Raw genomic sequence first — 18,762 nt, 5'->3', positions numbered from 1 at the left:
TCTCATCAAGTTTTACATTCGATATAATTCGAGTAAGAATTAAAGGAGTCGATATAAGTTGAGGCCAGTTCAAAACAAAACTTGAAATGAATCTATTAAAACAAAAAGAAATAATTTAAGTCAACAGCAAAAAACTTAATTGTAGCATCATGGTTGTATTAGGGTTGTAAAACATGTCCCCTATCCCTTTATTCTATTATGTTTCCCCCAAATCCAAATTCAGCATTGAAGTTGAAGCCAAAGCCAACTTCGTTTTTCAGTAAACGTTCTAGCCCGAATTTTAATAAATATTCGCCGGTCTTTAGTGTTAAAATTAAATTTACCAGCCTAAAGCGTTTATTTAAACCCTTTTGTTCCTTGTATTTTAAACCCCTTTGTTACCTGTATTTAAACCTCTTTGTTCCTTGTATTTTAAACCCCTTTTCATTCCCAATAGTTTTAAGTCTTTTATAAAAAAAAAATGTTTTGATTTTTTTAAACTTGCTTTCTAGATCATTATTTTCAACAGAAATATTTTCTTTATTAAAGGCCAATTTTCGGATGTTTTGCCAATTTTCGGATGTATATAAAAGTTGGATGAAAAATACAGCTTTGTTTTATTTTTACTTTCTTTAAAATATTTTGATATTTTAATGGAAATATAAATATTAAAATAGCAGAATATGTTTTTAAAAAATATCAGGATAACTTTTAAATAAACATATATTATATTTATAATACTGATTTTAGTTTTGTTTTTAATACCAGGATAACTTTTAAATTTATATACCTGATATTTATAGTACTAAAACAAAATAAATATAAGTTAGACTTATAACATAATAACAAATTTCTTAGTGTTACTTATTGATCGTGTTATTTTTTTCGGTTCTTATACGCTTTATAAAAATCTCTATATTTCATTATAATGTGTAATTTTAATGTTAATTTTATTATAATGTGTAATTTTAATGATAATAACCTTTAAACCTTATTTTATATGGAAAAAACGAAGTTTTTTTATGAAAAAGATAAAAAAGTAAAAAAAGAACAAAAAATAAAATAGTCAAAAGAATTTTAAACGGTTTAGCAACTTTTTGCAGCGCATATAAACTGTAATATTCCGCGGAATAAACCGTTTTAAACTTAACAGTTCTCTTGGAAAAGCAGAGGTCAAATGTAAATAAAAACTCTATGCTGATATATGCTGATTTTCTCTTAAATGTTCATAAAGTTTTTTATCTAACATCATTTAATGATATTTTACCCATTTATTTGACTTTTGATTATAATTAGTCAATTTTACAAATAATAGTAATATATATATATATATATATATATATATATATATATATATATCAAATATATATATATATCAAATATATATATATATATCAAATATATATATATCAAAATATATATATATATATATATATATATATATATATATATATATATATATATATAATATATAATTATAATTAAAAACGATAAAGAAAAAACTTTTATTATGGAACTTTAAGTTTCATGCCTAACGGCAATCATCAGCCATATATTACAAAATTAAAAATTAAACATTAAAATTACAATTAGAATTACGGTGGCATGAGTTCTAATGACTCCATGGTAAACAAAATTTTAAAAGTTTTGAAAGTAAACGTGACGTAAACCAAAACCAGGATCAATCTTCGGTATCAAAAGAGGAAATAAGGAACTTATTTTTGTGCCTGCACTTCGAGATTATTTTACTCCTTGTATTTAATAGGTTTTCTCCTTTATACATCAAAATTTGGAACTTCTCGTTCAAACAAAGGTTACAAACCTTTGATGTTGGGTTGTATGGTTTGCATTTTTTAACAATCTTTCATCTGACAAAAGGTGTAAAGTTTTTTTCTTTTAATTTACATACTTCTTTTGATGTATCATTCTTGTACCTAGCTGCATTAAAAATTTTTATTTGGTTTGCATACCGAACTTTAAAAGGTGTTTCGCTAAGTCCAAAATACACTTTTTCTTTATATTCCGGATTGTTTGAATAGATGGTGGCCTGATAAACAATGTTGTTGGAAAGACAATGGTTGTTCATTGGACATTTGGTTTTGTCAATGCAGTTGCATTTCATTTTATTAGTTTTTGCCTTCTTATGTAAAATGCTTTTATTGTGAGAGTTGATAATGGATTTTATGTTTGGCATGCAAGAATAACTTATTTTGATTGTGTTTCTATTAAATATTTTACGAAGTCTGTGGTTTACTGGAAAGTGAAGGTCGATGAGGTTCAAAAAACATTGACCTATTTTTGTAACAACATTTGCACTGAAAGGAGGATGATTATACCAAATTATCTTGCGTTTATGGTTGCCGTTTGTTGATTTTATACTTGGATGAAATGCAAGTTCGCAATTGTAACCCGATTTTTTCAAGGCTTCTTAATAAGGAGGATTACTTCTTTAAAAATTGATTCACTTGACGATGCTGCTGATAATCTTAATTCAATGAAATTTGTAATTTAAAAATAGTTAACTACCTCGGTTTAATGCTAAACCTTAACGATGGTTCTTTTCAGCCAAATCACAAACCAGATAATATACTAAATTATATACATATTAGTTCTAATCATCCACCGAGTGTAAAAAAAAAATATTCCTAAGACTATTGAATTAAGATTATCAGCAGCATGCCTGTTAAAAAAGCTAAAGGAGGTGGAAAATGATATACTTACTTTATATTACTTACTTTTTAGCGGTGTTGAACTAGCCGGTCTATTCAAGCTCAGTAATAGTTAGTTATCAGAAGACTTATTGGCCAACATTATTATATCCTGATATTTACAACTATTTATTATTTAACCTGAAATTGCCAGTAAGACTTAGGTGACTACAAAACTTGTAAAGCTTATAGTAAATTTAAATGTGCTTGAACATTTATTTTACCATCGAAATTGAAATAGAAATAGAAGTTGAATAGAGTCTGCTGTTAGAAATGGTTCGACAAATGTAGCTTGTACTAGTCTAAAATCAGAGTGGCTTCCCAAATATAGTATGGAAGCACCAACAAAAATATGCGATGTGAAGAAAAAAGCTTTTACGATTATCAAATGAAAAGCGTAATTACAACCCATTAGTAAACTGCGACTAAAATCTTTAAATTTTCCAGACATAGCAAAAACAGTTGAAACCGTTGCCCCTCCATTGCATTATAACTTCTGATGTAGCTAAACCTTACATTTGTTATATGGAACAATCAATTGTGACTGCAACTGTTACCAAACCTAAAATTTTGACCATGGATGATAATATTGTTATGTCAGACAATTAACTTTCCTTTAGTAAAAACATGAAAACAAATACAACTAAACTAATATGAGATTAGTATAAGTATGAGATTAGTATAAGTATGGGTCAAAACACAAATGAGCTTTGTTTTAATTTTTGAAAGCGAGTTATGACTGCTTCAAAAGCTCGTAATGATTTAAAAAAAAAATCTTAATATGGGCATTAAAGTTAACAAGTGCTCATTACATCTAAGAATTTCAGGGCTACCTTTTGTGAACCCCGATATACCTGCTTTGGAGTGTGGGAGGGCGATAGAAATTGAATCAGTGAGTTTTTCGAAGTTGAGGAATCTTTCTGTCAAAATTTAACTGTTAATGAATGTGATTATTTTCAGATGTTGAAATACTCTGAAATGTGGGTGGGAGCCCTGATATAATTGTCCAATGTTTGTGTTGTCCACCTGCTTAAAAAATAAAATGTCTGTTTTCTATTAACCATACAATACCACAAAATCCTAATAAAACTCTTTCTTATATTAAAAAAGGTTTAAATGAAAGGTTTGTCATAAACAAAAAGCATAAATTATTATATATAAATTATACTGAAATTATAATAAAAGGTTCAAACACAAACTGCTAAGATAATCAATTGTTATTTTATAATATGGACAGCTTATGGGTATATAATTGATAAAACTTCATTCAATAAAGCTGGTTGGTTGAATATAAAAGTTGATTTCTTTAAATACAACAACGATCATTTCTTAAAAACTGTCTTGGTAGATTTGTTAATAAAAGGAAACAAAAAGATCCAAATAATGATGTAAAAATATTTAGGTAAAGAAAATACTCAAAATCAAAGTGGTTATCCCTGCCATTAATGATAGTAATGAGCAGTAAAAATGTGAAACATGTGTATTTATTAAAATTGCAAGGTAGTGTCAAGCATCCTTTACACATACTTTTTAAAAAATATTTTTTTACAATCTTTTTACTACTAATGTTTAAAATAAATTTCTTAAACTTTTAAGATTGAATCTTTTTAATTAAAGCTGGCTTTAAATTGCATAAAGCTGCACATGGTGCAATACATGATGCAATACATAATGCAATACATGATATAATAAAATCAATAATATGATGAAGAATTGAAATGGGTAATACATTTTTAAAGATTCGAAATTTTTTAATCTGTTTATAGCCTTTTCAATGTGGATTCTAGATTTTTTTATCACTAATTCGCAACCAAGTAAATAGATATTTACCCTTCTAAATTTCTTCCAGGACTTTTTTTTGAGCAATTTAATAATCGCAGAGCTTTGCTCGAACTGGTGTATTGCACAATTATTTTGCTACAACTTAGCACTATTTAGTTTTTTTTTTTTCATCATGAAACCATTTTATTTATTTGTGTCAATGTCATTACGACATTAAAACGTCATACATCATTAAAAATTATACATCATAAAAGTATATTAACTAAAAGTTCATAGACATTGTTAATGATTACTTTGTTTGCCGATGATTGCTTTGTTGAAAATTTATCCAAATTCCATATCATGCATATCCATTTGTTTATTTATTGTTCAACCCTACACTGTTGCTTACCCTGTTGAAGCAGGTTGCACAGCATTGTAATCTTCAGCCAATATCTTCTCAAACAAATCCAAAAAATTTATGTAAATTCATGGCACAGTTCAAGACTTCACAAAAATTGCTTATCTGGCCCTGTCCTACCCTACTTTAATGCTCCATGAGAAAATTTGTAAACAAAGCTAATCAACAAATACTTACAACATTATTAACAAATTGAGATCGAGATGTCCTAATCTTTCTTATAGTTTGAAAAACATCAACAGCTTGTTCCAACTGCAAATGTTGTAAAATAATGGAGCATGCCAAAAAGGTTCCACAACGAGATGCTCCATCACTGTGAAATTAAAAAGAAATTGAAAAAAAATAATTTTCAAACTTTGTACAACACAACAAATTTTGCTTTATATTTAGAAATTTATCCAGAAAAAAAAAAACTAATAAAAAGATTAATTGTTATTAATTTAATTAAAATTTAATTAAAGATTAATTGATTAATTAAGTATTAATTGTTTATATAAAGACAAATACTAAAAATATACAAAACATATAAGCAATATATAGAATAAACAATATACAAAAAAATACACACTAATCTTTATTAAATACACATTAATCTTTATTAAATACACATTTATCTTTATTAAATACACACTTATCTTTATTAAATACACATTAATCTTCATTAAATACACATTAAACTTTATTAAATACACACTTATCTTTATTAAATACACAAATCATTCATTAAATACACTTCATTAAATACAAAAAATTTGCATAAAAAAGAGGAAATATTACATTTGCTGAAAGTCATAAAACAACATTATAGAATTGGAGATAAAATGAGAACAGATATATCACACAAATTTAGTTAAAGAAACAAAAATAACATCCTAAAATATAGTAATTAACCATGTTAAACACATTTTCTTTTTTACACCTTTATCAATATTTAGATACTATGTTAGATAACAAACAACAACAAAAAAAAAAAAAAAAAAAAAAAAAAGCTTTAGGGTTTTTGCCAACTTGAAAAAAAAAGTCGTTTAATTCCACACACCCCACCTCAAACCCCCCTTCAACCTGGCCTTGCTAATAAACATGCAGTTACACTTAGTTAACACAATTTACACTAAATTAATGTTTTTATTTTTTTATTTTTTCAGGTTTGCATATTATATTTGTTACATGATAATTATTTACAATTAAATATTGTTTAATTAAATAAACAAATTTGTATATATATTTTAAATATTACATGTTAGTAAATAAAATTTAAACAAATATATGAGATTTAATGACAAGTTGCTTCATAAATTGAAAAATCTGTTGTAAACATGTTTGTTTAACTTATAAACAATAAATGCAATTAATACTAATACCAAAAAAAATTAAAACTAATATTAAACATATTAAAATATTGTAATATATACATACATATATATATACATTTTTTTTTGCAAAAATTTTTGCAAAAAAAAAGCGTAATAGAAATAGAAACATAATTTGGTTCAACCCCCCGTACAGCAAAAATGTTCCAACAAATATAGGTAAAATTTTTCTAAAATTAGTAGACAAACATTTTCCTCCCTCTAATAAATTACATAAGATTTTTAACAGAAATACCATTAAAGTAAGTTATAGTTGTACAAAAAATTTAGAAAGAATTATAAAAGGCCACAACTACGCGTTAATTAATAAAAATGAACATATAAAAGAAAAAAACACTGATTATTGTAATTGTAAACAAAAAATAGATTGCCCTCTAAATGGAAAATGCCTTTCGAAAAATGTAATTTACAAGTGCATTGTTTCCTCACAAAACAACCCTTATAAACAATATATTGGCTTAACCGAGGGGGAATGGAAAAAACGTTATGCCAACCACAAACAATCGTTTAAACACAAAAAATATTCAAAAGAGACTATGCTGTCAAAATATATTTGGGATTTAAAAGAAAAAAATAAAAATTTTAATTTACAATGGTCTATTCTAAAATCTGCCCCTGCCTATAATAACATTTCCAAAAAAAGTATGCTATGTTTGCAAGAAAAATTTGAAATAATTACTCATTTAAATCAAGAAAATTTATTAAATAAAAAATCTGAATTAATTTCTAAATGTAGGCACGAAAATAAATACCTCTTAAAAAATTATAAAAACAAATGACCAAATTAAACTATCCCCATTCCAAAGAAAATTATTTCATAATTACTTTCTGTAACTTCCCGTTAACAAAAAAAATATAGTAATTAAAAAATTTTTTATAATAATTTATAACTTCCTGTAAAATATTTTTTTCTATAAATTGAATTTTTTTTGAGATTTAGTAACTCTTCCTGATGATCCAATCCAATGGTGAAACTTCAAGTCGAAGGTAAAAGTTAGATAAGTGTTTTTTACTAATTTATTATTGCTCTGTTCTTTAAGAACATTGAACACTCTATTTGTAAAATACACTAACATAATTTACATATATATATATATATATATATATATATATATATATATATATATATATATATATATATATATATATATATATATATATATGATTTTTGAGAGCAAATAAATTGTTTTTAAATATTTTTTTGTGTATTTTAGTTACCAATATAACTATAATTGTTTTTAAACTGTGGCAATTGTGTCATTCCACCCTATCTGTCAAAAAATTAGTTTATTACTCAATTAGCTGTCAGTTGTTGAAAAGTGTGGTTGGAGTAAGTTCAAAATTGATTTCAATTATTTATTTTTGGAACAATTTTTGGCAAGTTTTTGGAGTTTAGAACAATTGAGACCTAACCTTTTAATGCATAAATCCTGACTTGTAACCATTCTCACCTCTCATTGATTTTTTTAGTATGGGCAAGTCTCCAGACTTAACCCCAAGAAAAAGTAGGGAATTAAAAACCTTACTTCTTCATTCTAGACATTCTCAGAGAGAGATAGCAGCAATTGCAAGTGTTTCAAAGTCAGTAGTGAGCCAAATTAAAAGGAAAATTGATACAAATGTGCCTCTAGAACCAGACTGTGTCAACAAAAGTGGCAGAAAAAGGATTACTACTTCACATTGTGACCGTAAAATTAGAGACATCTGTCTTAAAAACAGAAAAAATAGTGTGGCTCAACTAGCTACAATGATAAACAATGAAGGAATTAATGTCTCCAAAAGGACAATTCAGAGAAGGTTGGCTGAAGAGAATTTAATGGGTCGTCATCCAACCAAAAAACCACATTTAACTGAAGCCATGAAAAAAAGCAACTGGAATGGGCTAGAAAACACCAGCATATGACTATTAAAGACTGGAGTAGAGTAAATATTTATAATATTGTAAGAAACCAGAAAAAATTAAGGTTAATAATTTTAAAATATCTTTGAAATGTTTTACAAGTCTGCTTCTCGGATGAATCAACATTTAAAATTTTGATGGACAAAAGCTCGTTTGTTCAACGATGCCCAGGAGAAAAATTCCACCAGAACTGCCTTTTGGAAAAGGTTAAACATCCTGTGAGTGTAATGGTGTGGTCTGAGATCTCAGCCAAGAGTATGGGCTGCCTTTATATTGTGGAAGGGACCATGAGGCAGGACCGGTATAAGTGAGTACTGGGAAACAGGCCCTGCCCCAGGTCCAAGAATGGTTCCCTGGTAATTAAGAGTATATGTTCATGCATGATTCAGCACCATACCATTAAGCTAGAAGTGTTACAGCATTCCTAACTGAAAAAAAAGTGCGTGTTTTGCCATGGCCGGGGAATTCACCCGAAAAAATCTATGGGAGTTCACAAAACAGGAAATTGCCAAAAAATCATTACTACCAAGCAGCAATTGATAGAAAATAAGAATGACATAGCAATCCCAGTCTCCAACACAATGCAAAAGTCTGCATAGAAAGCATGCCCCAACGCCTGAAAGCCATTATTGTGGCTAAGGGTGGCATTACAAAATATTAAAATTATTACCTTATTTGTTATTTTAAAACTTTTTATAAAAAAATAAATAGCTATGAATAAGTAATTTTGTTGTTTTATATTCTAAATTAAGCTCTCTAACAATAAAAAAACAAAAAAACTACAAGATACGTATTTATTCATTAAAGTAGTTTATACTTTAAAATAACTTAAAAAGTAAAGTGTCCCTAATAATTTGGCAACCTACTGTATACATATATATATATAAATATATATATATATATATATATATATATATATATATATATATATATATATATATATATATATATATATATATATATATATATATGTAATATAACATTTACTATTAATAATATAAAAGGACTCAGGTCTCTCAATACAGACATAAGAAGAAAATATTTTATAAAACATTTCACTTTAATAATATTTAAAGAAAAAATATTTTTATTTACAAATAAAGATAATGACAATAAAATCAACCACAAAAAAATTTTTTTTTTTTTTATAAACAAAGATATACTTCAAGATTAAGTTTTTTTTAATTCAAGTTTTTTTTTTTTAATTTTCTAGTTTTTTAAGGTAAATATTTTTAGATTTCAAATTGTTTATAAAAAATTACAACAACAATAAAACATTAAATACCGGCACACAACAAGAACTGGATTTTCTCCGTGTTTATATTGCTGTTTTTCCATTTCATTGATTAATGTAATTACATCATTTTTAACAGGAACACCATCAATTGGCCATTCCAAACACAGAATGACACATTCAACAATATCTTTACCATTCTTTACAGAAAAAATAAAAAAAGTAAAACCTTAAATAAAACAACTACATTAATGTATATAAAAGTAGAACAAGAAGCCATACTAATGAGCTGACTTGAAGATTTTTAAATGTTATACACCCATTGATCTCTTGATGTTTTAAAGTAACAGAAACATTTTTAAAGTCATTCTTATGTTTTAATGCTCCATGCAACTGCGGCAATCTCTAAAACATAATTAGAAAAAAAAAATTACTTTTATGTTGCTTATATTTAAAATAGATATTTATAAACTTGCTGTCAAGAGATTTTAGGATTATAAAAACTGCTGTGATCTTTTTATTTATATTATATAATTCTAAAATCCTGGATTTATCCTATATCAATTTTGGAATTGTCTGTAAGATCAAACAAAATAAAGCATAAAAAATAAATAAAAATAACAACAAATATATAACTAACAAAATCAAATTATGTGCCTAAAAAGTTCAATTTTTAGAAAAATATTTCTTGCAAATCTTTGCAAATTGTCATGTTAGTTTTGAGCATTGAGACAATTTAAATGTCATCTTGTTTAAAAAAAGGTTTTCGAGATTTATATGTATAATGCAAAATATTATTTCAACATATTTGTAGCCACACCTAGGTTTACATTTATATTATGTTTTATATTATAATAATTTGTTATACGAGTTCAAAAATTACTATTGTTTCTTTAAAAATATTTTAATTAACATTTAAACAAAAGACAAAAAAAGGAGTTATTTTCATTAATTTATTATGTTAATTTATGATAATTTTGAATTTTATATGTATTCAAAATTTATTATGTAACATTGTAATGCAAAATACAAAAACAATACAAAATACCAAATTTGTTTACTCTTAAGTACTTAATACAATGTGGGGTGGGTGGTGGGTGCGGGTGTAAGTTTATTAATTTTTGGAAAATTTTAACACCCCTCCCCCCCTCCTCCCACCGTTTATTAATTTTCACTTGTTATCAACAAAAAAATTAAATCTCAAATATAAAAAATTCAGTGAAAATCTGCCTTAACAATTAGAAAATAATTATTCCAGTCACCAATAACAAATTTTTCAGAGCAAACAGGCTTTAAAAATAGTCACTAATACACATATACATACACATATACAATGTAAAAAGTAAAAATAATGTTTATTTTATACTCAGAACTCAAAATCTCAAAACTATAAGTCATCTTTAGAAAATACCTCCTTAAAAAAAACACACAATCCTCAATGGGTGCCTGTGTAAGGGGAAGTTGTAATAAATATCAGACATTAAAATTTTTCTTATATATTCCAGTCATCTAGTACTTTTAAGCATGCAGCAGCCTGTTCTTTCCCAGTTTTTCTTTCAATTTTTGGGACATCCAACTTAATTAATTCCATTCCCTGTGGTGATCACAGCAATGCCTGTAAGCAATTTCCTATCTCAATAGAAAAGAAAATATTCTGTTAAAAAAAAATCCTTATCTGCTTTACCTACTTGTTTTCAGGTAGCCATCAAAAACCTTCTGGTGGTGCTCCTAGACAGTCACAGGTTGTCAAGAGGATAGCCTAAGGCCTTTAATACTGATGCAAAAACATACATAGTTATATAATCAGAAAGATTCACTCAATCCAAAGCAACTGCAACATTTGAACTTGCTGTTGCGGTTTTTAGTCATTAAGGCTTTGAGGTAGGCTTTGAGAAGTTTGAGCAGATGATGATGATTGAACTCTCAAGTCTTTATCATTGAGGTGAACCTCCTCTTCTGCCTGAAGAAAAACTGAGACCCAAAACAATACCAAACAATTTTTTTGTTTGGATTTTCTGCCGTTTAAAGTCTTCAGTTTTTGTTTGACTCTCTTTTTTGTCTCTTTTTTTCTGCAAGATTGTAATTTACTCCAGTTAATGAAGACATCTCTCTGCATAGTTAGGAATTGTCTGTCTTTATTATTCGTTAAGATGTCTAAAAAATTCTTTGTAGCCATGTCAAAAAGTTCTATCTGGTTGTCTTTGAACATTTGCTCTTCAAATCTGCAGCTTTCATATGTTTTTATCCTATTTGCCTCCAACAAATAATATTTATCATACAACTACTTCAGACTTCTTTCACCAGATTAATCTGATTTGGACTCGCTTGGCTCTAAATCATATTGATATCTTTAACTGTGCAATTAATACAGTCCTTAACAATAAGGTACTTTTTGAGGTCGTAAAATAGAAGGCAGTGGATGGCATTATCATTGTCAGGCAAACTTATTAAAAGGAAATGTGACCTTGCCAACAACCCAAACTTCAGTAGAGCTTCCTGCAGCAGCTGCATTTTCTGAATGCAGAAAAACCAAACTATATTTATGTGTAAACACTCAAAAGCTAAAATCTCAAAAAATTAGGTGCTTGAACAAAATATTGAAATTATTAATCACTATAATTGCTCAAATTTTTTGTATGGTTGTTCCTTATATTTAATAGAACGTAGAAAGTAGTAGAAAGTTGGGCTAGTGGAGAGTGATTTAGAACACTTAAATGTTTTTTTTGGTAATTTTGGATACCCTAATAAGAAAACAAAGATATTTGTAAACGTGTGTGGAGTGTGTTTGTGTGAATCTGTGTTTGTGTGTGTTTGTGTGAATATGTGTGAGTGTGTCTGTTTGAAATTTTTAGGACAATTATGAAGAAAAGATGCTCAAATCACAATTGTTAAATTAAAACTTTATAAAGATATATGGTATATTATTATATTATTTAATATACTATTATATTAAATTATATAGTATATTATTATAATATAACTTATATATCTTTTTTTAAAATTTTTATAAATTCTTATATTGCTTTATGTTTTTCTCTATTTCTGGAATTTTATTGATTACATCTATTATAGACATTTTATTTTATAAAGAAAAAAAAAAAAAGCATCAGAAATTTATTCTTTAAATAACCTAAATGTAGTAACATACTTTCATTTAAAAAAATCAAACAATAATAATTTATTTTCAAGCTGCATGTAGAAGAGGTTATCAAACAAAGTCTAAAAACTGCAAATAAAAAAGTAAAAAAAACCAAACTAAACTAAAAAACTAATAAAAAAATAAAAGAACTAAACACAACAAGAAGACCAAAGAAGATACTAAATTCAACATTAGCGATGAGAATTAATCATAAAACAAAGTTGAGAATTCAACATTAGCAATGAGAATTATACATAAAACAAAGTCGAGAATTCAACATTAGCAATGAGAATTATACATAAAACAAAGTTGAGAATAAAAGTCTTATAAAAAATAAAAAAATTCATAAAAAAATTACTTTTTAGAAAAAAGAGTCTTTTTCTTTAATGATTAAAAAAAAAATTTAAAGTGTCATCAATCATTAAAAAATATTTAATGAGCAATTGTGAAAAAAAAAAGATTAGCAAATCATTTGTTAGCATTTTTTAAAAAAAAATTTTTTTTTACTTCCAACAAGGCTGCAAGCAATCACTATTAGATTTGGAAGTCACTGGCAGAGAAAAAATGAAGTTAATAAAGGAAGATAACGATTAACAGTCAACTTAAAAGATTGCAAATTACATAAATCAGGAAAAAAAAGATGAAGGAACAGCCACAGTAAAAGGATGGGACTTAACTGAAAGACGCATAATACGAGAATGAATTTTAGTAGATGGCACAAGAAACAATAGCTCTTTAGAGCAGCGCCCATTATAGTACAGGTACCAAAAAAAGTTTAGAACCACTTAACAATTTTGCCTAATTTCATTATTTTTTCAATGTATAAAACTAATATTGAACTTTGATGATAAATTATATATATATATGACATGCTTTAATAAAAAATCTAAAGGAATTTACACCGCATTCAATTGCATCACATTAAGCGATTAATAAACAAACACACACAAATGTATTGAATTCAAATGAAAATAAATACATTTTAAACATTTAAACTTTTTAATAAATACATTTAAACAAAGCAATGTAAATATTTATATCAATATTTACATGGATATCCTTTGTTTTTAATCACCAGATGAAGTCTTCTAGGCATACTTTCAACCAACTTTGAACGCTGATCTTTATTAGCCTCCAGACACCAAACTCATCTGATTTCATCCTTCAAGGATTCTGTAGATGTACATTTGGTTCTATCAAGATTATCTTTGATGTATTTCCACAAATTTTCAATCGGATTAAGATCCGGACTATTTCCAGGTCAAGGAAGAACTTCAATATTGTTGTCTACAAACCAAGCCTTTGATATTTTAGAGGTGTGACAAGTGGCATTATCTTGCTGAAATATTGAACAGTGAAGCTTTTTCAAAGAACATTTTGCGTTTTGTGACAAGATGTCATCATATTGGGCACTGTTCATTTTTTTGTTCTTTTCAATGAACTCTATACTTCCTGCACCCTTATATGCAAAGCGAGCCCAAACCATGACACCTGGAGAATGTTTGACTGTCTTGATGGTGTATCTTGGATCATATTTTGAGGAATTAGGATCACGTCGGACATATTGTTGTTGGCAATCTTGTTGCAAAAAGGTTGACTCGTCTGAAAACATGACTTTCATCCAATCTTCGACTGTCCAATGAACATGTTCCTTGCAAAAGCTAATTCTATCCTTTCGCATCTTTGTTGTTAACAACAGCTTTTTAATTGGTTTCCTTGCTGGCATTTTAAATTTATTTCGTAACCGACTTTGAATGGTTCTTTCACTAACTTGATCACATGTTGGAGTCAACCTTTCCTTAATTTCTTTTGCGCTTATAAAAGGGGATTTAATACCTCTTGTCATATTCTTAAGTCTGTTCTCGAGGAAGTAACCTTCAGCTGACTGCTTCGAGATCTTGAAGTAAATTCCCCTGTTTCTTTATAAAGTCTAATAATCTTGGTCACAGAGCTATGGGAAACTCCAATAACTGTCGCTATTTGCCTATGCGATTTGGAAGTATGGTTATATAAAGCAATAACTTGGGAACGAACTTCAATTGGTATTTCTTTACTTTTACCCATTGAAAAATACTAGAATATTGAAATAAAATTGTAATTTGATATAAAATGACAAACCTGCTTACGGTATATAGATATATTAGTTTATGTGATGGTATTGTTAAATATCCTTTGACATAAAATTACTCAATTTGAGTGTTTGTTTATTGATCGCTTAATGTGTATGCAATTGATGGTGTAAATTCCTTAAGGTTTTAATTAAAGCATGTCATATATATATATATATATATAATTTATCATCAAAGTTCAATATTAGTTTCATACATTGAAAAAATAATGAAATTACGCAAAATTGTTAAGTGGTTCTAAACTTTTTTCGGTACCTGTATTTATAGAAAAGAGAAAGAGAAGCAACATAACAGTTATGTGACAAATGTTAAAGGTAATCTGCAAAAGCAGGTCCAACTATGTTTGCAACACATTTTTTCACTTTGTCTAAAAGAGAAAGGATATCATTCAAAGATCCGCCCCAGATATGGCAACAGTATTCCATACAAGGACAGATTAGAGATTTATAGAGATAAAAAATAGAATCTGGAATAGGAGATGCTAATTTTGTAATGGATTTGATATATGATTTCCAAGAAAGATTAGAAGTAAAAGTTAATCCCAGAAGACTAAGGGTAGATGACTCCTGAGTACACTGTTAAAGATTCTCCAGAAGTCTCTGGAGCCAAATTTTTGAGATAAAATATGAGATTTTGTGACCTGAAAATAGCGAGCTTTGAGGTTAGACAAAATCTTTTTACAATGGTTTCTAGCAATAGTAAACAGACATCTGTTTTCTGGAGAATTATTTTGCTGATAGATATGAAAGTAATGGTTACGATTGGAATTTGCAGCAGCACAGTGAGAGGAAAACCACGGAAAAGAGTGAGGCTTGACTTGGAATCAATGAGAGGGAATAAAAGATTCCATGCCAGCCTGAATCCAAGAAGCTATGTAGGAAGCACAATTGTTAGCTGGAAGATGAAAAATTTTTACCTAAGGGTCATCACAAAGATAATCATGGAAAGAGTCCCAGCTTTAAGGTAAGAGATACTGTGGTCAGAACTTGACTTAAACCACAGATAGTACTCAGTACACTATCTAATAGTCTAAGCAACTGCCTCATTACTATTAATAAACCCAAAGTTGTAACAAAGGGCTCCAAATGCGGCCTCAACAATACACACTAAAAGTAAGAACAAGGATTTAGCGGGGTTGATAGCCGTGAGTTGATAAATTTATAATTCTTTATATATTATAATTTTATACTTACATTTACTATTTGTTAAATACTGGCATATATTTATATATTTTTAAACTCTAATTTACTTCCAACAAGGTTGCATAGGACCATAAAACTGAGTTTGAGAGCTGTACTCTCATTAGGAGATAATAGAATGAGTTGCCTAGTCGTAAAAACAGAGACACAAGCAAAACCCAATGAGTCAAGAAGGTCTAGCATTCAACATTGTAAACTAATTCAACATTCAACATTGTAAATACATCTACGTCAGCCTAATAGATAAAGATATATATATATATATATATATATATATATATATATATATATATATATATATATATTTATATATATATCTATATCTATATATATATATATATATATACACTAGTGGCCATTGAAATAAAGCCAGCAGCAAATTTTTGGAAAAGACACAGTTTACTCTAGCAACAAGGTCTAGCAGGCATATTATCAAATGCAATTTTAACCTTACAATACACTGAATAAAGTTCTAGCTCAAACGATGAATAAAAGTCAGTAATTCACAGGATATCCTTTATTTTTAAGCAAAGCATAAATGCGATCAGGCATGCTATGAACAAGTGTTCTACAGTATTCCGGTGTTATTTCTGTCGTCCATACACGCTTCAAAACCTCTTTCAGGTCTTTTTCTGATGTAGAGCAATGTGCAGCAACTTTCCTTTTCATAATTTGCCAACAATTTTCAATCACATTTAGATCAGGTGAATTTGATGGCAAATTGGAAAGAAGTTCAATGTTGTTGTCTGAAAACCACTTTTGGACAATCTTTGCAGTGTGACAAGGGGCTGAGTCTTGTTGCATAATTGTTGCTCCTGAGATGTTTATGTGGATTTGAAGCTTACTTTCAAGAACCTCCAAGTACTTTTTGGCATTGACCTTTTCCCTTTATCGAAGATGTGCAGTCCACACCGACCACTTGCTGTGATGCCACCCCAGATCATGACGCTTGGTGGATGTTTGACAGTTTTGATGGTGTATTTGGGATTGAATCGCTGAGAGGCAGGACGTCTGACATAATTGTAACCAGGGCCTCGTAGCTGCTGAAAGGTACTTTCATCTGTGAATATGACTCTCTCCCACCACTCCCTTGACTTGTCTTTCATCACACGGCAAAACTTCAATCGCTGGAGGAGTTGTTGTTTCGTGATTAGAGGTTTCTTCGCTGGTCTGCGAGCTACATGACCAAAGACATTTGACAGACGTCTCCTAAAAGTCCTAGCACTCACTTGAATACCCCTGTCACTAGCTAGGCTTGCAACGCGTGCAGAAGAAGTATGCGGACTAGACACAACAGTGCTCTTCAAATAACGATCATAACGATGATTTGTTTTTCATACTCCCTTGCAGTTGGAACGTCGTGAAACACCTCCAGATCTTAAAACATTCTCAACGGCACCTCTAGAAATCTTCAGTTTCTTTGCAATATCATGCTGAGAATAACGCTCAGGATACAATATTACGATTTGCCCCTGACAAAATCATTATTATCTGGCTTTTTCCCCATTATCACACTAAAATAAGCAATAACAACATTATAGTTTTTCAGCAAGAAATCATGAAATTTAATTAAATACTAAGCCAAACACGTGTATAATATGCATAACATAAATAATAATGACATCATGTATAAACAAACCGAACGGCATGACGTTGTTCTTACTTTTTTATACATATTTCATTTTACAGCAAAATCATCAAGTGGCTTTAATTCAATGGCCACTAGTGTATATATAAAATACATACTATATATATTAATATATAGTAATACAGTAATACATATCATATATACTAATATATAGTAATATTACATATATTAACTATAGTATTTAATAATTACGATAAATAATAATTATAAAACTAATAATATTTAGTAATGTAAATAATATAGTAATATAAATATAAATTTTAATAATGTATTTAATAATAAAGATATAAATATAATACAAAATAATGAAGAAAAAGAATCAAAGAGAGATATAAATAAAATGTTGTGGAAAAAAATCTGATTGTAAACACAACATTTAAATAAAATGTTGTGTTTACAATCAGATTAGCTTGCGGAAATGCTTGGTCCAGCAAAAAAAGATACATTATTAATGGTTAAAGTTTTACATACACCAATAAAGTTATGTTGATTAGAAATAAACCATGGGAAAAAAAAGTTGATGATATCTAATGTCTGAAATGAGAAGACTACAATCAGATAAAAGATCTTAGTATCTTAATGATCAATGATCTCAAATGTTAAGATTTATTACATGTAAAAATATTATTACTTATATATACATGTATATATACATATATATATATATATATATATATATACATGTATATATATATATATATATATATATATATATATATATATATATATATATATATATATGTATATATATATATATATATATATAGATATATATATACATGTATATATATATATATATATATATATATATATATATATATATATATATATATATATATGTATATATCAGGCCTTGTTAAGAAGCGTCAACTTGTTTCTCCGTGCAGCGGGCTTGTTTGTCAAGGTTCGTGTTTCGGAGTTATAGAGTTGAGAGAGGGTTATAACCACTATTAAGTAGCCTCCTCATCTGTAGTGGCCTTCTCGGAGGCAAATAACAAAAAAAAAAAAAAAAGCGTTGCACAGCTCGCATTTTGCCTGCAAAAAGGCGATTTGCCTATGCGCTCAGCAGTTTTGCGTTACGCAAAAACTTTTTTAGTATATTTAAATTACTTTTTGATATCATACATTTACATGACATTTATTCAGAAGAAATAAAGTAAAACCATTTGTACCGCAATTGTAAACTAATAGATTTTTTGATAAAGAAACAGTTTGTTCAATAATTTTGTTGTTGTTGTTAAAAATTAGTTAAAGAAAATAAAGTGTTATAAGTT

General features: G+C 28.0%; 1 protein-coding gene across 2 annotated transcripts in view; it reads right to left on the bottom strand.

The window, feature by feature from the left end:
* The window catches only part of LOC101237339 (receptor-type tyrosine-protein phosphatase delta), a 544,974-nt gene continuing 526,212 nt past the window's right edge, over positions 1-18,762 (bottom strand). For both annotated transcript variants that reach the window (XM_065801637.1, XM_065801638.1), the window contains exons 42-45: positions 9,656-9,778; positions 9,425-9,573; positions 5,047-5,182; positions 1-92 (exon numbers count right to left, since the gene is read on the bottom strand). In XM_065801637.1, the coding sequence (XP_065657709.1) occupies positions 6-92; positions 5,047-5,182; positions 9,425-9,573; positions 9,656-9,778 (495 nt within the window). In that variant the 3' untranslated portion in view covers positions 1-5. The remainder of the gene's footprint in view (positions 93-5,046; positions 5,183-9,424; positions 9,574-9,655; positions 9,779-18,762) is intronic.

Source organism: Hydra vulgaris, chromosome 07 (assembly GCF_038396675.1).
Source record: "Hydra vulgaris chromosome 07, alternate assembly HydraT2T_AEP".
In the NCBI taxonomy this organism is placed as follows: domain Eukaryota; kingdom Metazoa; phylum Cnidaria; class Hydrozoa; order Anthoathecata; family Hydridae; genus Hydra; species Hydra vulgaris.
This window is presented reverse-complemented; position numbering and strand designations above follow the sequence as displayed.